Source organism: Numenius arquata, chromosome 23, assembly GCF_964106895.1.
Source record: "Numenius arquata chromosome 23, bNumArq3.hap1.1, whole genome shotgun sequence".
In the NCBI taxonomy this organism is placed as follows: domain Eukaryota; kingdom Metazoa; phylum Chordata; class Aves; order Charadriiformes; family Scolopacidae; genus Numenius; species Numenius arquata.
Genome location: NC_133598.1, coordinates 8,127,870 through 8,152,181, shown reverse-complemented (window position 1 = coordinate 8,152,181; position 24,312 = coordinate 8,127,870). Strand labels below are relative to the sequence as shown.

The window sequence follows — 24,312 nt, the reverse complement described above, 5'->3', positions numbered from 1 at the left end:
GGGGGGAGGGAGGCGGCGCGTAGGACGGCTGTGAGGGCGCATGAGCGAGGCGCGCAGCGGGCTACACGGACGCGAGCGCCGGGGAGCTGCTTTGCTGCCTGCAGGGCGGGCAGATAGCACCGCAGAGGCCCGGGGCTGGGCCCGCACCCTCAGGTAACGGTCGCCCGGCGGCAGCACTGCTCCCGAAGCGTGTCGCGGCTCTGTACCTGCAGAGGCGGCCAGGGCGACGCCATTTTGCAGCCGGGTGGGGCGGGGCGTGGCAGGCCGGGCTGAGTTCTGACGCTGCCTTCGAGGCGCGGGCCCCGGCACGAGGGAAGCCTGCGGGTCCGATGCTGTTTGTCTGGCGGGCTCTGGCCGGTGCCTTGGGGCCGGGCCTGGCGGAAGCCCTGGGGAGTCCTCCAGGCGGCGAACATGGGGCTGGAGAGGCGCTTGTTGCCGCGTAGCTGGGGAAGCAGGTCTGGAAGAGGACGTCCCGCTGCCGGCGTGCAGGAAGTCCAGCCCGGGGCGTAACCCGTTGGCCCGAGGCTGGGCCGTGAGGAGGGTCGGCCGCAGGTTGCCGTCGGCAGTCATCGGTGCCCGAGCACGGTCGTATGAAATGCAGATGCATTTTTATACCTAATCACTGGGGTGATCTTCTCCTGGAAAGACGTTAAAATGCCACTGCTTTCTAAAGTGAAATCTACTGCTTTGACCGATTTATGTGGATTACAGAAGCTTTATGTTGTATTAGGCTGTGAAAGACGCTAGGTTTATTTTCTAAGGTAATGGGGATATGCCAAAGCATATTATGCTTCTGTTTAATCCCCTTTGATCCCAGCTACAGCATTAGTTCAGTATATTTAGCCCTTTCCAAATACTAACAGGCCTTTTCTTAGTCAGGGAAGGTGGCTCAAACCCTCTGTCTCAGGAACAGCTGGGCAAGGATATGGGTGAAAAATGAATTATGGTTTAGGGTAGATATTTTTAAGAATGAAATTGTATTTGAGCCTATTCATACTACAATGATGAAAGGACAGATTCGTGGTGTTGAGCACCTCTTGCAAAATATCACATGCTGGGACTGAATTTAATACCTTGAAGGTAGCCCTGAGTATTGACATGGAGCACGCTGGTGACAGATCATTGGATAGGGAATGCTTTTCATTATTCTGACTGTTCATTGCAGTAAGTCCTGGCTAACAGGATTTTTACAGAACATGGGAAATGCCTCTGGGGTGGTCTTCATTTTGATTTTTTTGCTAAAAGTCTGGGAAATAACTCAGGTTTTCTTGGATTTTGGTGCTAAATAAGTTTGACTGTGGCAAGTACGCATTCTTACAAAGACAGAACACATAATTAAAGTTCCTTTTCTTGATAATTAGAGAAGATTTAAATACGTGTCAAATGAAAGGCAATAGTCAAGGAACCAGAGCAGTTGAATCAGTTGCCAATACATTTCTTTTGACATGAAGTGTGGATGTGAAATGTTTATTTCTGCAAGGCAATGGGTAATAAAAATGCTTTTGAAAGTTAATTGTGTATGTAATGTATGTAATACACTTGAGTACAATCCATGGATTAGAGTGAAATTTCAACACTCTCAGTTCACTTGCTCAGAGAACTGAGAAAACAAACTCTTAAGAGAGTTATGTTCTGATACCCAGGTGGGCTACTTAAGCATAGCAGTAGAAGATAAAGGGTGTCAAACCACAGGTGACTGTTGAGCTTAATATTTCAGTACATTGTAGAGAAACTCAGGAATCTAGAAAATGCTAAATTGGTATATCCTAACTTGTGATGCATTTTCAGGCAGCTAATCAAAATAAAGTTGAACTAGAAAACCATCAAACTTGTGTCATGCTATCAAAGTATCAGTCTTACCTACAAATAGAAGCACAAGGAACATCCTTTATTGCATTTAGCAAAGAGGTGGAATATCCCACATTTCCTTCTAACCCTTCTTGTATGCTGTTATGGCTGCTTAGTTTTCTGCAAGCATTACTCTGATGAATTTTGTGAATGTGAACGAGATTTTAAATGCTCTGGAACACACAAAGAGTTTCATCTCAGACTGGCGATTATAAGCATAGATTCAGTTTTTCAGTTTGAACTGAAATTGTTCTGGAGTAATTTGCTCTCGGTGACAAGAAAAATCAGCGGTAGAAGCACATAATGGAATTTTTGAGCAATGGAAGTAGCCTTTTTTTTTGCTGTAGCATCCTTAGTTCTAGTTCTGGGCAAATGGTGCTTATTGGTGCTTTTAGACATCCATTTTGCAGCATGTTTTTTTTCTTTTCTGTATCTTTAGACAGGTTACTTAGGCCTTCTAAAACTGTCTGTCTTGAGAATAGAATAGGAAGCATCTGCTCTCATCAGCATCAGCTTTATCCAAGATACCATATGGTTATTATATAACAATATTTTTCATGTTGTTAGTTGTGTAGCAGAATAACTGCAGGACTCTGCCTGAGTCAGGTTAAACAACACTTGAGAGACACATGTACTAGGAATTTACTATTTTTACATGATGACCATTTTTCTCGCATGCTTGAGCTTAGGTATTATCTTTGCTCATTTCAGGACTGCCTCTGAATCGCAGTCCAGCAAGAAGAAACTATCGTGTTGATTTAAGTTCAACATTTGTCTCAAAGATTAAGAACAAAGCCATGCCAGTCCTTTCGGAAGACTCAGGTAACTAATCTGCATGCTTTGGACAGACCAGTGACTGAAATCTTAGTGTATGTGTTTCATACAGGAAAAGAATTCAAATGGAGTTAAATAAAACAGAATTAAGACAGTTCAACTAGATTTCTTAGCAATTACCTAAAAGACAACAAGGAAGGTGGAGTATAAAAGGTTGAAATTAAGTTAGATTTCAGGAAACGCCTAGGGCCCCTGAATATATGCTGGTAGACAGGCTTTTATGAACAAACTTGGACTTCTCAGTATAACACCGGCTTCTACACATGCTTATTAAAGATCAGCCCTTAGATCTCTGCTGTGCCACTTCCTAATATTTTCTGCAAAAGCGTTGGTAAGGTTTGTTAATATTCTTCCTTTTGACTTAAAAAAACAGTGATTCCCTTCAAGGCTTGCTAACCAGCTTCTCCAGTATGCTACCCAGAGTGAAGTCATACATGCTAATGATACTGAGTTTTAAAGCAGAAGTGAGTTTGAGCCTCCTGGATCCAATGCACTCTAAAATGCATGGAGCGAATAGCCAAAGGAGCAGATTTTGACACACACACCCTCTTTTTTTTTTTTTTTTTTCTTCCTTTTTTTTTTTTTTGTGTGTGTGATCCACCAGGAAGAAACCTAACATTTGCCTGGCCCTTTGTACTGCTAAATTGGGATATTGATGATTTAAGCACTTTTTAGAAAACTTGCCACAGCTTTGCTTCTATCACAGTGAAAATTTACACCAGTCCTTTCCTCCTGTGGTCAGACCTGACTTCTGATGGGTACCTCAGAGCTAGGAAGGTCAGGATAACACTTGTAAGCAAAATTGCTCCGGAAATAGGGCTGGTAGCTCTGCAACAAAGGAGATAGTTCAGTCATTTTGCAAGTCTGCTGTGGCATTTTAATAACTCAAGGTTTGTTAGAAGGCTAACTATTCTGGAAACAAAGGGTAGTTAACGTGAAGGGAGAAACTTCAAAAGTAATGTCTTTAAAAATATATATTGATTTGGTAGCTTTTGTCTTGGAATCATAGAATCTAAATCGTTTAGGTTGGAAAAGATCTTGAAGGTCATTGGGTCCAACCGTTAACCCACCACTGCCCAAACCACCACTAAACCATGTCCTTAAACACCACACCTACACATCTTTTAAATACCTCCAGGGACGGTGACTCGGTCACTTCCCTGGGCAGCCTGTTCCAATGCCTCAGCCTTTTGGTGAAGAATTTTTTCCTAATATCCAGTCTAAATCTCCCCTGGTACAACTTGAAGCTGTTTCTTCTTGTCCTATTGCCCTTTACTTGGGAGAAAAGACCAACACATGCCCCCCCCCTTGCTACAACCTCCTTTCAGGGACTTCTAGAGAGCAGTAACTCCCCTCAGCCTCCTTTACTCCAGGCTGAACAACTCCAGTTACCCCCTTAATATGATATATCTTACATCTTACACTGTGTTTGCCACTTATGAAGGGAGCATTGCAAAATGAGTGGAAGATAAGCACAAGTCTCTGCAATCTTAACGATCACGAAGATGGTAGTCAATTAAATGTAGTTGATGTTAAGTCTGCAATAGGAGATCCTGTGAGACATGCCATCTACAAAGCTTTTGTTCTGTCTTGAATTTAAATTTAGGATTGCATGAAACTTTGGCCCTTTTGACATCTCAGCTAAGACCTGACTCAAATCACAAAGAGGAAATGGGATTCCTTAGGGACGTCTTCAGCGAGAAGAGTCTCAGCTACTTGATGAAGGTAAAAGTTCATTTATGAACATGTATTTTCCTTACAGGTTACTTATTCTCTGTAAAAAGTAAACATCAACTGTTTACTTTGCCAAAGCTTTTTTTTTTTTTGGTAGAATTCTATACTGACCAAAACAAGTATTTATTTAAGCACAAGTATTAAGAACATTCATTGACAATTAACATATTTTGTTCAGAAAAAACATTTCTGCATTGATTGCCAAAATGCAGATACAGTGCCCCGTACCTAAACAGCGGTGTGAGATGGCTTCATTTTTTACTTTATGCTGCTGAAGTCTTAACAGCTTTTCTGGCTATCTGTGAAACTAGCATAAGCAAAAAGAAAACAAAAATACTTCTAAAAAAAAGCAAAAGTAACCCCAAGACAGGTTATTTTTCTGACACCTCAGAAAAATTCCTTAAATATAAAAATATTGCAGCGTAAATATATTGACAAAGTTTTGTGTTTGTTTTATATCTCTGTAGTAATATACCTCAGTAATCTTTTTCAGATTCATGAAAAACTCCGTCATTATGAAAGGCAGAGTCCAACTCCTGTTTTACATAGTGCAGCAGGATTAGTTGAAGATGTGAGTAAAAATTCTTGTCTCCTTATTTTCCTATTATTTAAGTCTGCTTTTCTAACAAATCAAAGCTTTGCAGTTGTGCTATATGTGTACATATTTCTCATCTTCCCCAATTGTCTTTGGAATCTGTTGGCTAGTTTCACTCATGATTGATCAAGGAAATGAGAGCTCAAAGATACCATGTCATTAAATGTCCAGTGAAGACACACACAGGCAGGTAGAACAGAAGGATGCTATTAATGGCCTTCATAAGGGAGAGGCTGCAAAAAGCATTCAGTCCTTTCTTGGCAATAGACTATCCCAGCTAAGCATTCGGTCTTAAGGACTTAAATCCATTACAACCCACACAGCATTGGTATTTGCAGAGAATGGTTTGGATTGGAAGGAACCTTGAAAGATCATCTAGTCTAAACGCCCTGCCTTTCACTAGACCAGGTTGCTCAAAGCCCTGTCCAACCCGGCCTTGAACATTTCCAGTGGTGAGGTATCCACAACTTCTCTGGGCAACCTGTTCCAGCATCTCACCACCCTCAGAGTAAAAAAATTCTTCCTTATGTCCAATCTAAATCTGCCCTCTCTGATTAAAATTGCTGCCCCTTGTCCTGTCACTACAGGCCTTCATAAAGAGCTTTTCTCCATCTTTCTTTTAAGCTCCATTTATATATTGAAAGACAGCAACAAGGCCTCTGAGGAGCCTACTCTTCTCCTGGCTGAACAGCCCGATCTCTCTCAGTCTGTCCCCACAGCAGAGGTGTCCAGCCCTCGGATCATGTCGTGGTTTGGGCCAGGTTGGCCAATGAGGATGACAAATGCTCTCCCCACTTCTCACTCTGAGGAGAGAGATCATGAGATTTATGAGTTTAGAAAGAACTAAACTACTTTAATGAAATATTATAATAAAATAAAAAGAAAATATAGAAATAGATACAATATATACAAAACCGTACCAAGTTCCCAGGAGATGTCACCAGCAGGCCCTGGGGAAGCCCCAGGCTGGACTCGGTGACAAATGGGAAGTGGATTCTGGATCTGGAGTCAGGAATGCACGGATCACAATCAAAGGCAGACAAACAGACAGAGCCCTCCTCAGGCATCAGCCATTGAAGAAAGAAACTGACCCTTTGATCCCTCAGCTTTTATCCTAAGCGTGGCAGATGGGATGGAATAGCCTATTGGTCAGTTTGGGGTCACCTGTCCCCTCCTCCCCACAGGTGGGACCCCTCCTGGCAGCAAACAAGGAACTCAGGTGGCCCCGATTGCCACAGCAGCAAGGATAAGCAAGAGCCTCTCTGCACACTACTCCCCAGCGTTAACCATAAACATAGGTCCCATCGCTCCCAGAACAAACAGTTTTCCACACAACATGCCGTCAGCTTCAGACAGTTAGAAGAGGCTTAGCCAAGAAGCAAAACCACTGAGCAGAAAGTTGTCTCTGTTCCACCCCAAACCAGGACAGATCATTTTTGTGGTCCTCCTCTGGACATGCTCTAACAGGTCCGTGTCTCTCTTGTACTGAGGACCCTGGCACTGGATGCAGTGTTCCCATTGGGTGGTCTCACGAGAATGGAGTAGGGAGGGAGAATCGCCTTCCTCGACCTGCTGGCCATGCTGCTCTTCATGCAGCCCAGAATATGATCGGTTTTCTGGGCTGCAAGCATACATTGCCGTGGTGTATCTGATTTTTCATCCACCAGCATGCCCAAGTCCTTTGCAGGGCTGCTCTCAATCAATTCATCCCCCAGTCTGTTCACAGAGCCAAAGCTGTATCTTAGATTTGTTTGTAGCTTGCCATGTGCCTGAAAAAGTGAAATTTATATTGCCTTTGACAGCTCTTTACAAGTGGCTTGCACCTGTTTTCTTCCAAGTGTAGCAAATGGCTGTGGAAGGTTTGGGAGACAGAACTCCTCCCTTTGCGAAGCCAGGAGACCCCTCTGCCCCATCTTAACCTGGAGCACACCCCCTGTCCCCTTTCCCACAAATAGCCTACTGCCTGTCAAGTCATATGAAAATACTATCTTCTAAACAGCAAGAGAAATTTTATGCAGGGCTATATAACTTCCCTATCTAGAACCCTTTACAGGGAAAGGAAATCTCTCTTGCCTAAACCCTTTCTCACTTCCACCTCCCTTCCCGCCTTCTCTCTCCTCCCACCCAACCAGTCTAGTGCAAAAGTGCTTCCATTATTTCTCTGATCTTTTGTTTGGAAGTCCTGAGACTCCAGGGGATATTTTGATATCCAGGGTTTGCAGGAGAACAAGGGAAATTTCTGCTACTTGGTTACAGAGAGGTGTTGTTTGACATATCACTTACGGATTCCATATAGAATTTAAAATTTCAGAACTAGTTCCTAAAATTACATTGGTAGAATCACTCTTAAAATGTATTTTTAGGGGCTAGGATTCTGATTTCTGATGATGTCTTCCTGCACTAACTAATAAAAGTAAAATAGAGGAAGAAGCTTTCATTTCTTTTAGGATTTATGCACTATTGATTGAGTTTGGTTTTGACCTGCATATGCCCCTTTGAAGAATGACAGAAGTTAGCAAACACTCACCAGAAACACTCACTTGCAAATATATGACCTTGTTTGGTGGATTCCTTTTATTTTGAGGGTGTTAATTTTTATTTTAAAGGTAATAGAAGAATTGCAGACCGCACCAGTGAATAATGAAGAAAAAGAGCTACTTCAGCTGTTGTCAACACCACATCTCAGGGTAAAGAACGCACCAGAGACCTTAATGAAATTCCTTTGCAGAATTCCAATAGAATGTTTTGTAATAGAAAAGTTACACTGGAGAGTCCCTAAGAGAAAGGAAAAACCTCCTACAAACTGTAGTTCTATTCCAATGTGATTTCCTGCACATGTGTTAGGATACAAAAGGGGTTGAGAAGACACAGCGTAGGCCTTTCAGGCATAATGCCCTGTGTTGTGTTCCCTCCCCTCCTTAATATTTTCTGAGGGAGAAGAAAAGGATGCCATTTCTCAAGTTTTTGCTTTCCATAGTCCACCTCCATTCTGTACGTTTATTTAGGCTGAGCTTTGTTATTGCCTGGATTTACTTTAAAATATCAACATATATATATACACACACACATACATATAGTTTACATGCTGGGTAAGATAATTGCTAAATCTTTTTTGCGGGGCATTCACGGTGAGGTTAGGAAGAGAGATGGAGGTTTGCCGTAATGTTGGAAACACGAGAACTGGAAACTGTAATACTACCCCATTACGTTACTGTTTCTTATTTCCTTTATGCAGGCAATGCTTGTAGTACATGACACTGTAGCACAGAAGAACTTTGACCCAGTCCTTCCACCTCTACCCGACAACTTTGATGATGATTTTGATGAGGAATCAGTGAAAATTGTTCGGCTAGTGAAAAATAAAGAACCCTTGGTACATATAAGATAACCCATCTCTAATCATAAAACTCTGTAGTGCAAAAACATTACTTGAGTGTGGAGCAGATAGTTGAAGATGTCGTCAAATAGCCTACAAAAACTAGGAGTGTTCTGAAGCTAGTAAAATACCATAAAAAGAAAACTTTGATAAGTACACCTTCACAATTTTATGTGACAGACTTTATAGGCCTGGGTTTATAACGCCAGTTAACACAGAGTGTGTGATCTGTGAGGAAACTGTATATGTCGAAACAATTATGCTTATTATACGTATTAATTCTTTTCATATTGTAGCTAACATTTGAGTAATTAATACCTTCAAAGTCAGTGATGTGTGGTAACAGTATGTTTGATAGCTGTATGTAAACATTATATTGACAAGGTACTAATTTTATACAAATGGAAATGGAAGAATTGATTTCATAAGAAAAAACAATTGCATCAGGGAAGAAATCTGCTACAGTGCTTTTTGTGTATGACAGTAGGTACTAGAAGAGAGCAGTGAGTTAATTCCTGATTAAAGCTTTATATTGCCAGCAGAAGTAGGAGAACTAAAAAAAAGAAAATCTAAGTACTTGGCTGTCCCTGCTTTTATATGTCAGTCCTAGCTATACTGTATAAAGATTCAAATAACACATAGAGAAAGCTTGTTGTAAGAAATTATCTTTTGCACAGTTGAGTGACTTTGATCACAATAATGTAGGTAGTTTAAGCACTCAGCAGAGTCAGCAGAAAGGAAGGTGTGCACCTTCCCACAATCACATGATACGGGCCCAGGCAAAAGTTGAATAATGGTGAAAATTGTCAAGGAGGAAGACGAAATTTATAGAACAAATTAATTCCGGTTTAAAGGACCTGTTAGCTTACATGTTATTTCACCTCTTGCTGTATTAAAAGCTAATTTCTTATGATGGTTTCTTGGGGCGTGTATTTTTTATTTCAGGGAGCCACCATCAGAAGAGATGAGCATACAGGAGCTGTGATTGTAGCAAGGATCATGAGAGGTGGTGCAGCTGATCGCAGTGGTAAGTTTCTGAAGAAAAGGGGATTTAAAACTGCATTTGTGAACTGTTTTAAAATTTCCAAAATTATGCATGCACACATGTACCGTATATACATACCTAGAGTGATAATCTTTAGCTAAATCTGATGGTTTAAATCTTAATTCCAAAATATCCTTTGGACACTGGTGTTTAATATACGTATAGGTTATTTTGTTTAAAAACAAGATAACAGCTTATTAAAATCTTAATAGGCAACTGTTAGAGGTCAAGTCTAACATTCCTTCTGGGACTGCGTAGTGTTGATGTGTCAGTTGCTGGCCATGTCATTGCTGCCTTTACAGTCAGCAGCGTGTCTTCTGACGCTACAAGATTTGATCATCCTCATGAAACTATTCCAGTTTTGCATTCTTAGTGATTATCCAAATATAGAGCAGTGATTTTCCAGAGTATCTTGCCACACGTTCTCTATCTCCGCGCTGGTCTCCCGTGAGACTGTGCTGTATGAAAAAATAGAAAAAGGGCAGGAGACTTCAGAGCACGTTGCCAACAGAGGCACTTGGCTCTAGTAGGAAATCCATTAAGATGGGAGAGGGAGGAGAGGAGGTACATGTTATTGACTTAGGTCGGACATCAGAGGAGTGGTGCTTCCCAGTCTGTAGACTTAATTTGCTTACCATCTTTTCAGGTCTTGTCCATGTTGGAGATGAACTAAGAGAAGTCAATGGTATTACTGTGCTTCACAAACGACCAGAAGAAATAAGTCAGATTTTGGTCTGCGCTGATTTTCGTTTCAAAACCTTTTCTGTTGAATGATCTAGTATTTACAATAGATGATGAAATTTAACCGTGAGTTTAAAATATGTATAGAGCTAAAAGATGCAATCCTTGCTTATCTTTGCATTAAGAGGTTTTTTTCTTCCAGTGGATTAGTCTTCTCCTTTCGACTTCAGAAACTTCTGCAAACTGAATCGGTACCAAGTAAGATAGAAATATAAAGTCACATATTGCTCTGCCAAGAACTTCCCTTTCATGCTTTGTTTATGGCAAGCAAATTGCAAATTAAAAGTGTGTTCCTAGAAGATATGCGGTTTATTCATAATATGTATGTTGGGAAGCTGAAGTCTCAGCTGTGAGTTCAGTGGAGCTGTCAGTCTGTTCTTTACCAGCAGATTCCTTGCGACATTAGCAAATTCTTTCTTAAAGCTTCTCTAACATTAATGCCCACAAATCTTGGTAGCTCGCTCTAACCCTCCACATCTGTGGTCAGCCTGCTGCATTGCAGAAGGTGTCATAGCTCTTAAGCTTATTTGTCTCTGACTCCTCTCTTGTGACTTGGTTCCCTCTTGTCCTGGTGGAGTGGAGTTAGGGACCCAGTAAGAAAAATGGCAACACTAATAAACTGAACTAACTGGCATCAGTTCAGTCACCTAATTTAAATTTAGATCAAAATAATCCTGAATAAGGAGAATGACTGCTTTTAACTTGGGGGAGGAGAATCAAAAATAGTAATTTGAAATACCGTGTAAAGTTTTGTTTGTGGGGACCCTGGGATGCTATTCATCTGTCCCATTTCAAATGCCTGCAATGTAATAGTTTCCTTTTCACAGTTTATTTTTTGAGGAAGAGCTACAAAAGTTTGTCCAAGCCGATTGAGTTTCATTTGTAATCTGTGCAGAATAGCAGGCCTCTCTAGGACACAGTTAATCTCATCCAAAATAAGGCATCTAAAAGAGATCAGATAAACCTCTTATAGATTTCCAAAGCACTGAGAAGTGCTTTTTAATTTACTAGCAAAGATTTTTAGAGTGAAAATAGATGTTTACATTGTAGATGTTTACATTTCACCCTAAGCAAGTTAGCCACTACGTGGGAAAATGCAGTAATGTTTTTCAAAGGAGCACTTTAAAATACTTAGTCTACAAAAACTGAAGTTAGTGTCGTGCTAAAAGACACTAAAGTATTTAATGCCCTGTGAACTGTAATCCAGAAATTAATGTAGTTGCTAAAAGCAAATGAAGGAATTTTAATGCAGGTCTTAGTATGTTCTAGCCAAGCAGTTACTTTGGATGTCTCCATGGGGAAGACGCTGTTGTGGAGGATTCGTGGCACATCATGATAGTCTCTGTAATGAAGTTAAACAGTGGCTTAGCTTGGCCTATTAAAATTCCAAGAAGCGACAGACACTGGCTCCTAAACTGGAACTTGAATAGTCTGCATTGTGTCCTTGTCCTGCTTTTAAAGTGAAAAACATTTCTCTCCTTCTCAGGCTCAGTCTCAGGGATCAATAACATTAAAAATAATTCCAGCCATCAAAGAAGAAGATCGTATAAAGGACAGCAAGGTACGCAACTTAGTGAAACACTGAAGCATGCGTTTTCATATTTACATAATGCTGGCATATCTGTAAATGCAAGATTACTGCTGTTTCAGTGAGGAGTGCCCTAGACCCATAATTGAACTAAAAAGATAGTAGAGCAGTTTCTTGTTGTAAAATGCAGTGCCCTTTTATTCAGTAGAATTACTTAGTTCTCTCTTCATCTTCTCACCCTTATCTCTGGGCAAATTGACACTTGCTTGATTCAAAGCAGACCTATTTGCAAACAGAGCTGCATTCATCATTTTTTGAGCAACCTGCTCTAGTGAGAGGTGTCCCTGCCCATGGCAGGGGGGTTGGAACTAGATGATCTTTAAGGTCCTTTCCAACTCTAGCCATTCTATGATTCTATGATTCATTTGACCCCATTAGCCCACTGCCAACATCAGCATCCCTCTCCAAGAGTTTCATTTGTCCTTCTTGATCAGCAATGACTTACTGGTCAGCTGGTCCTTTACAGGATTCCTCTGTCAACTTCTGTTTCTGCTTCCATGCTCTCAGTTGCCAGATTTTTCCATGAAGCCTCGCAAATCACTTTAAAAAGTAGTTCTACTGTGATGTGTTGAATAGTGGTAAGATACAAATCCAAAGTGGAATAGTAGATTTTGATGCATTAAAGGAATATTTTAAGGAGAGTCTTTCTAATCAGGCAACTTTGCTGGAAATCCTTTTTTGTTTTCTCCCTCCCCTTAGTTTTTTTCCTTTTTTGTTGCATTTTGTACTTACATAGACTGTGAATTGTGTTTCGTGAGACTTTGATCTTTGAGTCTCATGTTCCACAGTGCCAATACATAATGACTAGGTATATGCTTGAAAGTTAGTTTATTTTTCTGCATAAGTCAAAATGCAGCAGATTGCTAGGTTTCAGTACTTTTGAGTATCATAAAGCATAAAGGAGAGATGAAGTATACAGTTAGCAGTATAAGCATTGGGGAAGCCTTTTAAAGGTAGCTTGGAACTCCAAATAGGACAACAAGAAAGGATGTGTTACTTTCTTTTAAAGGTATTTATGAGGGCGCTTTTCTGCTATAATCCCAAAGAAGACAGAGCCATTCCCTGCCAGGAGGCTGGGCTGCCATTTAAGAGACGACACGTCTTAGAAGTTGTAAGCCAAGATGATCCCACATGGTGGCAAGCAAAGCGTGTTGGAGATACCAACCTCAGAGCAGGCTTGATCCCCTCAAAACAGTTCCAAGAAAGGTTTGTCAGTGAAGATCACAGAATTTTTTTCATACATACAGTGTCACAGTTTTTATGCTGCTTTTTTCCCCAGGAAATTGAGAGCAGGATCATACCAGGGTGAATACCGGATGCTTAGAGGAAAGTGCTAAAAATCTCCACCTTCTCCAATTATATAATAAACGTCTTAGCTTTCCTTGACTGGTTTGCCATTGACATGCTTTGTAGCATGAGGACAGAAGCACTTGCTAAACAAACATGAAATGTGGAATATCAGTCTCTTGACCCTCTTGGCTTATGGAGACTTCGTATTTCACAGACTTGTACTTCCATAGTATAAGAGGAAATGCTGATTTATTCTAACAATTTTGAATTTATGCACGTAGTAGTAGTAAAAAAAAAATGTATCTAATCTTTCTTCTGGCTCCTAAGAGAGTATTTAGCTTGCACCTGGATACCTTCTAGAGCTTGAAGTTTCTTTGGTTTAACAGCAAAATATGTGTATCTTCTAAAGCAAAAATATCCCTCAAGTCTTGTATTTACAGTACAAAAGTCTGATATTTAAGAAGGAATCTGATTTAGGCCACTGTTCTCATTGTGTAATTCTTAATACAAATTACTGTGCGTGTCTTCTTCCGATTGTTGGCGTTACGAAGGTGGGGGTCTCTTGTGGCAGACAGGAATTTTGCCCATCCTTTGTAAAAATGGCAAATAGAAGTTGGATTCTCAGCAGAAATAGAAAATAGAATAGAATAGAATAGGAAATTTTTAAAAATGACATTGATAAAAGTAATGTGCTATTGATTTCTGTGCTTTGATGTATGAAAGCCTAAAATGTTTTAGAATCTCCTCTCAGTCATTTATCAGTAGCAATCTGGGACCGTCACAGTTTTAAAGAAAAAGTCTTTTGAAATGTTGAATCGGAGACATCTTATATTTTTCAAGGAAAAGCACTATTTCATTCTTTATTTTCACTGCTGTATGTATAACATGCTGTAAATTCTAATTCTGAGCTTACATGGCTAAAATACAATTACTTTCTATTTAGACGATTGACTTACAGAAGAACAATAGGCACTCTGCAGAATCCCAGAACTGTGAAGAAACCGTTATGTAAGTCTGCTCTGTTCCTTCAGTGATCTCTTTAGTCGATACCAACTTCTCGGTATATTTCTGTTATTTCAATAATGATGTGTTTGAATATGTTTTGTGTAATCTGTCATTGATTGATTTGCATGGATACAAGCTGCCATGTGAGAGGATTTGTGTTTGAGCTTCATCCAGTATTGTTTGTGCCTATTGTTTTCAAAAAACATGGCTGTCCCTCTCTTCCTGTTTTCCAGAATGTGAGGCCTTACATATTGTTTAGATACTTTAAAATTTACTAGCATTCATATTTTTTTCTGTGGTTTGGAACTTGAAAGCTGCAAAAGTAACGCAATGCACACTTCTTGAAATTCTTCCATAAGTGCATGAAATGACTCTATGCTCGTACGAAAATAAACTATAAGGAGGATAAAAATCACTGGAGCTGGCAATACCATCTGCATTTCAGGCTTAGCGTTACAGAGCTGGTGTTAAGTAGACTTTAGAGTGATTCTTGTTTACAGCTCTGAAGCCTCTGTCAGTGAATTATTCACACAAAAACTGCTACTTGTGATGAAATTGTTAGTCAGGGATTGAAGGCAGAAGGCATTCTGTATTATCGCAGAATATAATGTTCCTGTTCCTCTTGAGTACTTCAGCTATTACTGATGTGTGGGGCAGCCCTGAGACTGACGTTGTGCTAGGAGTGCCACCCTCATGTAGACTAGGAATCTGGAAATTGTCCATTTCAGTGATAGAAGTGAACTTCTGACCTGTGTTACATGGCACATCTCATGAAGAGAGATACAGGTATTCTTACGTAGATACAGCTATTCTTATGCAACAAAGAGGAGGGAAGGTGCTCAACCAAATTATAAAATAGCATTACTGATTTAAATGAAGCTTTCCCAAATTAATTTCCGTTACATTCAGTGTTAAGAGGCATGTAATGAAGATTGCTACTTAGGCTTTTTGTCAGACGTTCTCAAGACAATTAAGCTGATAACTGGGTATAATACTAAATTTTAGCCAAAAAAAGTCCTTAATCAGTTCATAAGGATATATTACTGCATTATTTTTTTTAAGATAGAAAAGCAAATCAGACCAGAAGAACCTTCCTTTCCATTCTCTCTAATTTTAGTCAATCATTTGCCAGTGTTTTAATATCATATCAACTCTGCCTTTCATGCTAACTACAGATGATCAGTCTTCTGATAAAGGTAGGTACAACCAATGCATTTTCTAAAATACTTGCTAAGCCCCCAAGCAAAGGCAATAGTAGGTATAACTTGTTCCTACAGGAGTTTCTTCCTGTGTTATTATTTAAACGAATTTAATTTGGATTGGTGACTTAGGTAATGATAACTTCCAAATTTATCCCGATTCAAAAGGAACAATTTGTGTCTTCTGGTATGCATTTACATGCAATTAGGTTTCCAAGTGAGGTTGATAGAGTTGCAAGACAAATGCAGTCTTTGTATCTGGTATTTTTTAAAAAATAAAGAAATACCGGGGCTTAACATTTTAGAGCACCTCTATCAATCCAAATTGATTTTTCTTCACCGTTCATTTGGACTGCTTTCTCTGTTATTTTCATTATGAGCAACTGTGTTGGTCTCATGCAGTTTATATGTTGCTGTACCACATGCCTTTCCAAATATCAGGTATCTTCTGTTGAATTCTGCATGATGTGCTTTTTTTTTCACATTGCAAATGCTTCTTGAGAATAATATTTCAAGTATCGGTATTCCATCAACTTCGGTGAAAGTACTATTCACATTCTGTAATTAGCTGGCCGTAACTGGTATACCCTATCAAAGCGCGAGTGTGAAACTAGAGCCTACCTTCAACAATAGAAGATAGCTCTGATCTTAGCTATGGATACAATGCAGAATATAAAACTTCTTCCCTTGCCAATGAGCCAGACTCGTATTGCGGGCACTGTTTAAGATACTTCCCTCCTCCCCTCTCACTCTCTTGTCCCCTGTGCCCTCCCCCCCTCTTCTTAATTTACAGAGGACTGTGACTGTGAAGGATATTTCAACGGACAGTACATAGGTGAGTACAAAATCTCTTCCCTCTTTCCTAACACCTCCCCGCAAAAAAACAAGCAAACAAAAAAAAAAATCAAAATCCCCCCATATTTAAAAAAAAAAAAAACCACTAGCTTATTTACATTGGAATTAATTTCTCATACATTCATAAACTAGATCATCTCTGTGCATAGGCATAATTGGACTTTGGCATAGCCAACACTTGGCAACTCAAGGCGATATGAGAGGGTTTTGTATTATACCTTAGGTTATTGGTTTTCTACCTGATACGCAAATTTTTCATCTGTGAGATTAGCATATGAGCACTGATTTGGTTATTAAAAAAATTTCTGAGAGCAACTCCTATTCAAAGACAGAATAACTTCTAGCTGAACAAGCTTGAAAATTTGGATAAGTTTAGTGATAACATGGTTCAATAAATCTTTTGTTTTCCTCTACAGCTGGCTTACGCAGGAGTTTTAGATTAAGTCGTAAAGAGAAGGAGAACAATCTGAATGAAGGAAAGCAAGCAGAGCAGGCAGATGCAGCAGAGTTCCTAACATACGAAGAAGTCACAAAATATCAGCAGCAGCCTGGTGAACAGCAGAGGCTGGTAGTTTTGATTGGTAAGATACACAATTGGTTCAAAATTTTTCTGTTATCACTTGCATTCCAAGAGGCTTTCTTTAGGTGTTCGGTTTGGGGATTTATGGTTCTGGTATTTTTTTAAAGGTTTTTCTGGTTTTGATCAGAAGTTCTCTTCTGTTAAATAACATTTAAAAAAAAAAAAAAAACCAAACAAAACAAAACAACCAACCCCAAAACCCAACCAAACTTACCAAATCCTTCTGAAAACTGAATCCTTCTCCAACCTGAACTATTCTATGAAAAATAAGGATGCAGGACCATTTCTCATTTTTCTAATTCATTTTCCATTGGTTCTCACTCAAACACATGCATAGTTATGCTATCAAAACAATTGATGAAAAGGTGGATAGAATTATCTAACAAAATCTTGCATGCAATTGTAATTCAGTGTGCTTAACAGCTTTGTGTTAAGCCAGTTTCCCAGGATGTCACAGAAATCAAGGTTATCTCGTAAAGCTGCCTGCTAAGATTACAGATTTTCTGATTTAGTGCCTGACAAATGTTTGTCTGACAGCTGTCCAAGGATTCGGTTTGTTCCTAATAATGTTCTTCAGAGCAGAATATGGCAGGTCATGAGATCGCTCGTGTACAGGTTTCTTCAAGCGCACTCCTGTATCGTATTATTTGTGTGAAATTGATATTATTTATTCCACACAGAAATCTGTCGGTCAGTTCTATGTTATTAGGTTGTTTGGGGGCCAAATTAAGTGAGCTCAAGCAGAAGGTTGTGTCAGAGAACCCACAGGAGTATGGTGTTGCAGTTCCACGTGAGTAAAATTTACTGGCTTTTGCGCGTCGCTGCTTTATTCCATAAATGCTGTCTAATACTGGAGAGCTAGCTGCATTGATGAGCGGCAATTTGTATTTTGACTATCGCTTATATGCATGTTTCTGAAGTACTTAAAAATATTTTTCTCATTGTAATATACTATGTTTTCCCTTAATAGCTGAATAGATTACTACATAACTTGGCATGTGCGCACTTTGGAATTCTGCCAACTCAGTTAATTTTTTTGAATTGTGTTTTCCCAGGTGAACAGGTTGCATTTTCTCAGTGTCCATTAAAAAAAATGAGAAACTGAATACAGGAATTCAAACTGCAAAAAGAACCAGTGTGAAAAACTAGTATTGTAAGATTTAGCCAAAACATTATATGTGTTTAAAAGAGGATTTTTTCTTCAGAATATCATACTAGCTAAAGTTTTTTTTAAAAAAAAAAAAAGAAAAAAGTAGTCAGCAATAAACTAAGTCAAAATTCTCACAAGATTTTAAATCGTTGATTAGTATATCTAGGCTGTTCAGACAAGCCAGTCACAGTGATAGAGAAATGAGTCATTCTGCTGCATGGGTTTGTGGCTAGGATTACACTGAAAATTTTTTGGTGGATTGTTTTCTAAAAAAAAAATTATTAGAAAAAAAAATTCATCAGTATTTGTATTCCCCAACAAGGTACTTTTGCAAACCGAAAAATTAACATTGATGGCACTGTTCATGTGTTATTTAAGACATCAATAAACATCTGTCAGGCAGACACTCAATTAGTTAGCAGTAGAACTCAAACAGGTAATTTTTACTTTAATTTAAACATCTACCCAAAAAATAGCAGACATCGCTTTTACGGTCAGGCATAGATTTGTAGAACGATCACCAAAGCTTCTCCTACAGTAATAACAAATATATAAAGAAATTACATCATCAAAGGTAAGGAACACACGTAACTTTCACAATCTAAGTTTCACACTAGCGCAGGAAAACAGGCGGGGATATTCTTACTCTAAATTCAGAGGAAACATAATAGGACTTTATATATATCCTATTTTTATTTTCTATGTTTCAAAGAAAATGAGAGTCCAATATTCCAAATACTTAAAGAGATACTGGTTTCCATAGGATATACTCTACTGCTTCTACCAGGTGTAAGAATTATCCCTCCTAATTTTTGTGTTAGTTATAGCACACTTGGGAGCAAAACCACTTCATTTTTGGTCTTACAATTTTTGAGATTGAGTTTAAAACAAAATTACAATGCTTGATTGATATTTTATGTTAATTTGAATTTGCCACTGTGTAAACTACCTTATTTGAGGTCATGAAAACGTGACTGGAACTTAATAGAGAAAATGCAGGCTTGAACAGAGAAAATATAGTTGTTTGCAAAGGCTGATCTGTCTCCTGTGTCTTGCTTCCATTCTCTTCTAGATACAACCAGGTCAAAGAAAAGTCATGAGAAAGAGGGAGTAGAATACAATTTTGTCTCTAAGCAGTCATTTGAGACAGATGTACAGCAAAACAAGTGAGTTAATTTTAAAATACTGGCATAATTGACTGTATTTCAAAAACATTGCAAGTTAAATCTTACATCATATGAATACCAAAATCAGGTGTACAGTTAGACTAGCTGTACTAGAAGGGTTCAGCTTTCCGAGTAAAAAGCTCAGTCTGGACTGTTAGCGTGAACTCAGAAATTTTGTAAGAAGAAATTTAGACACAACACAGGACTAGTAGGAGGATCATAAGTTAGAACTTAAGCCTGCATATTAGAAGTAGTATGACTGGTCAGAATTGAATCTAGTGAAAGTAATAGATATTTAGTTGGGCCTACTTATTCTACATTTAATAGGATGGGTAACAAGTTTTATTCATAAGTCCATTTTAAAGTGCGTTGTAGACTGAATCCGTGAATATAAAGGACTTCCTGTAAGACTGAGTGCGTTTCCTGACAGTACAGATTTTTGGCTAGTCTCCCAGAAGATGGAAGAATTGGAGTCCATTTCCTTGCCAGCTTTGTTCTATTTTCTGTGAAAAACATCCTCCATTAGGCTTGAACATCAGTCAACTGAATTAATGCAGCTTATTCCCCTATTTGTCAGTAGTGGTGATTAGCTATTAGTGACACGTGAAGATGACTTGATACTAAGCAACTAGAAGGAAAAAAATAGTAAGAAAAAAGAAACCCTTTCCTGTTTTTTTTTTTTTTCCTCCCCCCTGTCGTTCCGCCCTTCCCCCTCCACCCAGTGACTACTGGGGCTTTAGGAAACAGCTATCAAATGTTGCAAGTTATATATTCTGTGTGGATGGTATTTAAAAATGTATTGACTTTTTAGATTTGTGGAACATGGAGAATACAAAGAAAATCTGTATGGTACAAGTCTTGAGGCAATCCGGTCCGTGATGGCCAAAAAGAAGGTTTGTTTGGTGGATGTGGTACCTGAAGTAAGTTCTGCAGCTTATTTTAAAGCAAGCAAACATTTCTTACTAGGCTGCCAGCCTAAGTAACTGATGTTGTTCATCGTTTGTGGATACTTGCTCTGCAAAGAACAACGATGCGCTCAGAACTTGGGTTTCTAATGGGTGGCCTGACTGTAGCTAAATGGAATAGGGCTCTTTAGAAAGCAGTGCAGCATTTACAGTTCCCAGCCGTCTGGCCGATACAGCCTAGATGACACTTTATCAGTTCTCTCTGTGGGATTTTTTGCTTGCTCTAGAAGTAACGTGTATCACCCTCCTTGGAAGAACATTTAGAGCACAGATGGGCTTTTCATTCTTGTTCCTTCCTATGGCCTCTGAAGCGTTACCAGGATTGTAACCAGTGGCAGTATACCAGCTGCATAATCCTGCTGTACTGGGAGTTATCCTCGAAATTTTGATTCAGATTTTGTAACTAGGATACAAAAAGACTTGTAATACTACCTTAGATGAATTCCAGATTTAACACGTCCAGTGTTTGGCCTCTTAAGCAAAGCAAACCATAACTTCCCTGTCAAGTTTTTTTATACTTTTCTCACTATTTTTTGCCATGTCCTTGTTCCTGGTATCGCAATGCATAGCAAGGGACATATGCAGTTGTGCCATGCTACAGGAAGCTCATGTAGTCTTGTAAGCTAGCCAGGACACTGACATTAACCTTTCTTTTGAAGAGCATAAGGTTGCTGTGGTCCGATGTATAGTACATAGGACTACACACCACAGTGTGTGCTAGTGAAACTGTTGAACCCAGCTCGAGTAGATCATTGACATATAAAAAAAATTTAAAATGGTGTAACAAAAATCATCTGTTCACAGGCAGTAAAGCACTTGAGGACTCCTGAGTTTAAGCCTTACGTTATCTTCGTGAAGCCTCTCATTCCAGAAAAGAAAAAACATACCCTAAAATCTCCCATGTCAGAAGAAATCTCATCCCCCCTTGTAAGTATTCTACCTTAATCTCTTCTTTTTAGACATGAAAGAAGTTTTTAGGGTATCATTTCTATGGTACGAAGGAGCGAGGGTCAGCGTGGTGCCCTGTGCACATATAGCCTTTCAGCTGAAACTTTAGAATGAGATTTTTGACTCCCTTAAAAATCAACTGTATAAGTAACATGAAGCAAAGTGCACGTCTTCCGTGTTGATCTGTGTACATCACTCAAGACTGCAGCAGGGGAAGCTCCTACTGAATTCCAATAAGCTAATAATAATTTTATATTGCTGCTGAGCAGCCCCATCAAACGGTGTGGGTAGCCACCTATTCCTGATACCTCCAGAGTGCCACCCACCTGGGCTGTTCATCAGGCACACAAAATGCAGCATGTGAATGTCTTAGAAGGACCAAACCTAGACCAGCTGCAAACTGGTGATGCATTAATGTGAACAGAAATACCAAGAGCACATCATTACTTTGGTTAACCTGAACTTGAATTTGTATGTAGCAGAACTTAGTTCACCTGGTAAATTTCCATGTAAGCCTTTAAAATTATTGAACTTGAAGAGAGTGGGTCTAGCATTCCTTTTCAGCTTTTGAGGAGTATGATTTCCAGGTGTTAGGTTAGGCAGCAACTCTAACTTCATAAAATGCAGTGTCACCATCTTACGTCCCTCCTGTAACATGTTTTCCCCCTCCCTACCATCTTTTGTATTTTTGAAACAGCCTACCAAATTCCAGCAGTAGTGTACCACTCCTTGATCTCAGTGGTTATATCTTACCACCCGCTTTGCTAATGGCAGCAGCTGTTGCTTCATCGCCTTTCAAAGTAATGACTTATTGTGCTAATATACTTTAAAATGCTAGCAATTAAAAAGACATACTGTAAATTTCATACCATCTTCTCATGTTGATCAGCAGGATGAAGAACAGCAAGAAATTATTAATTCAGCAGCATTCATTGAAGAGCAGTATGGCCATTTAATTGACACTGTACTGGTGAAAGAAGATCTCCAGAGTGCATGTAACCAGCTGAAAACTGTGTTAGAGAAACTAAACAAGGATTCTTTTTGGGTGCCAGTCAACTGGGTTCGGTCATAGCTTGTTATGATCTGTTTAACGGAAAGATTGTATAAAAATGCCTTGTAAATATATGCATTAGAAGAGGGAAATATGTCAAATTCACTTCAAAACTGCTGGTCTACCTAGAAGGTATTACATAAAGACTGTGAGAAAAACTAAACAAAGTCAGAAGCTGACCTGCCTTCCTGAATTGAAATATTGATTAGCAGCTGTCATTTAAAAGTGAATACTCAGACTAAACAGATCAGTAAAAGATCGGAGTGACTTTTAGACTGTAAATAGTGCATTTTGTACAGTAAAGTTTCACAGAGGGTGCCACACTTCCAAAGCATTTCAGTAGTGCTGGACACAACCGGCTGAATTCTTCATCCTTTGGTCATAAATTTTGTGGCTAGGGTTAAGCCATCTGAACAAGGTAGGTTTCGGGTGGGAGAGATGTCCTTTGGGGAATCCGTACACTATGTCAGTTACTCAAAAGTTCAACTGGCTGACAGGCCAGCAAAACATGTTTCCCTTCACTGGGAATCATTAGTTGCAAATCCTTTCCAATTAGGCACTAAAACTAGCCCAGTTATGTAAGTTGTGTATATTTTAGTGGCTGAGAATGTTTTTTTTTTTATGTCCATCCCGCATTTCCCAATGCTTCCAAGTTGTCTTGCACAGACATGAGTCTGCTCATCCATAGCTTATGCCCACTTTCCCAATCTCTTCCTACTGACACAGGACAAATGTTAAACAACCTGTGAACACACCTGTGGGACTACCCAGCTCATAAACCAGAGACATTTTTTAGCCCACATGAAAAGAACTGTATCTTTAAAATAGGACTTTTAAGAAGCATATTTTCTACAAGGCATCTTTGCTAATGCCACCTGATGGGATACCACCTTGACACCAACATATTAGCTTCAGAAGTGTGCTAAAAGGAAGAGGCTGAAGTACCGAATAGATGAGTTACAGGTCATCCTTCCAGCATTTATGATTACCTTTGTTCCAAATCGATTAAACGCTTCCAGAGCATCTAATTGGTCACATCAAGTCCCAAAGAAGAAATCTTAACTGCTACAGGACTCTGTATGTATTTCAGGAGACTTGAATATCCAGGATTTTTAGATGGGTGTTAATAAGAAAATGCAGAGAGATGATTCTGGAAGCGCCTTGCTTTATAATTATTTGAAAAAACTTGAGTATTGTACAGGTGCACGTTAGCTGAAACTAGTTGCTGTTTTCCATTGCCTGCTGAGGTCTAATCTTTCCTGTGTACTGTGCCCTTTAACAGGACCTTCTGGTGCACCAGTCTCATTCCTTGCATCTTAACAGTGTGATGTTATTCTTGTTCCACTGCATTTAGCAAAATCAACAACATTGCATATTAAAAGCATATTTCTTACATACCAGTGTCACTGAATCTACATTAACTCTAGCCCAAAAAGTTTTGTAGGACAGTCACCCGTGTCCATCTCCTCCAAACATGCATACCCTGGCAACTTTCACATTCTGTCCTGCCTACAGGCATTGAGGTTCCCACTCCTACAAGAACGAGCACTTTTCAGAGTCAGATGCCTGCTCAGATACGCTGCCAGCAAATGTACAAGGACTCCTTCACACCCAGGTGGCCCATCAGCTCTGCCATTAACTGTTTAAGTACTTAAGCAAACTGAAACTCCTCCCCTTATCCTTGCTCACATCTAAAATTTATGGGGTTTGTAATTAGGCACTGTAAAAAAAACCTGTAATTAATAGAAGGATACCTAATTGTTTTCTCCTCCCTACTTCTACAGAGCCTCTTCCCTTTATACACCAATTACAAGCTAGCACTCTCAGTCAAGTCTTCTGTAGGAGAACATATAACTGTTAATATGGACTGTTTATACTTCTACCTCCTGCCTGAGAATATCGTAGCGATACCTACAGATTTTTAATACATATTTTAATGATCAGCCATCATTGCCTTTTTCTAAACAATAGATTAGCTGCTTTTTTTTTTTTTTCTGGTATTAGAGACATCTTAGTTTGTCTAGAATGGGACATGAAGTACTTAAGTTCAAAAAACCTTCTACAACGAAGTATCCCAGATATTTGGGAGGTATTAAGAATGCACTAAAATACTACTTTGTTTTGCCCTTTCAGATAGAATAGAAAAACTTGTAGAGAACCTGAAAAGGAACAAGGGGAATATGGGGAGGCAGTTAAAAAGATGCTTTCCCTTACAGTTATTGCTAATTGAGCACAACCCATCATAAGCTGTGTCTCATGTGGGGAAAAAGACTACAACTATAAGTAGTAAAACCTGTGAGCTTCTCAAGTTCCTAATTAACAAATTGAAAAGACACAGAAAA

At 39.3% G+C, this 24,312-nt stretch overlaps 1 protein-coding gene across 2 annotated transcripts; it reads left to right on the top strand.

Annotated features, from left to right (window-relative positions):
• The first annotated feature begins 23 nt into the window (after positions 1–23).
• On the top strand, positions 24–23,360 carry MPP3 (MAGUK p55 scaffold protein 3). 2 transcript variants are annotated; one of them, XM_074162808.1, is made up of 19 exons: positions 24–153; positions 2,560–2,670; positions 4,289–4,407; positions 4,910–4,987; positions 7,618–7,698; positions 8,247–8,384; positions 9,333–9,414; positions 10,079–10,164; positions 11,660–11,734; positions 12,771–12,967; positions 13,995–14,059; positions 15,232–15,252; positions 16,049–16,090; positions 16,527–16,691; positions 17,400–17,480; positions 18,913–19,006; positions 19,818–19,926; positions 20,776–20,898; positions 21,812–23,360. In XM_074162808.1, exons 2-19 carry the CDS (start codon positions 2,646–2,648, stop codon positions 21,989–21,991), a joined length of 1,761 nt encoding a protein of 586 aa, XP_074018909.1. In that variant the 5' UTR covers positions 24–153; positions 2,560–2,645; the 3' UTR covers positions 21,992–23,360. The 2 variants fall into 2 exon arrangements, with proteins under 2 accessions (XP_074018909.1, XP_074018908.1); XM_074162807.1 differs by lacking the exon at positions 24–153 and adding an exon at positions 5,462–5,463 and having other exon boundaries at positions 2,646–2,670; positions 7,596–7,698.
• The last annotated feature ends 952 nt before the right edge of the window (positions 23,361–24,312 follow it).

Bases quoted from the DNA above. Each gene is read 5' to 3' on its own strand.
- MPP3 (XM_074162807.1), top strand. From the start codon at position 2,646: ATGCCAGTCCTTTCGGAAGACTCAG. The intron at 2,671-4,288 runs GTAACTAATCTG...ATTTAAATTTAG, and splicing joins AGTCCTTTCGGAAGACTCAG to GATTGCATGAAACTTTGGCC. The intron at 19,007-19,817 runs GTGAGTTAATTT...TTGACTTTTTAG, and splicing joins ACAGATGTACAGCAAAACAA to ATTTGTGGAACATGGAGAAT.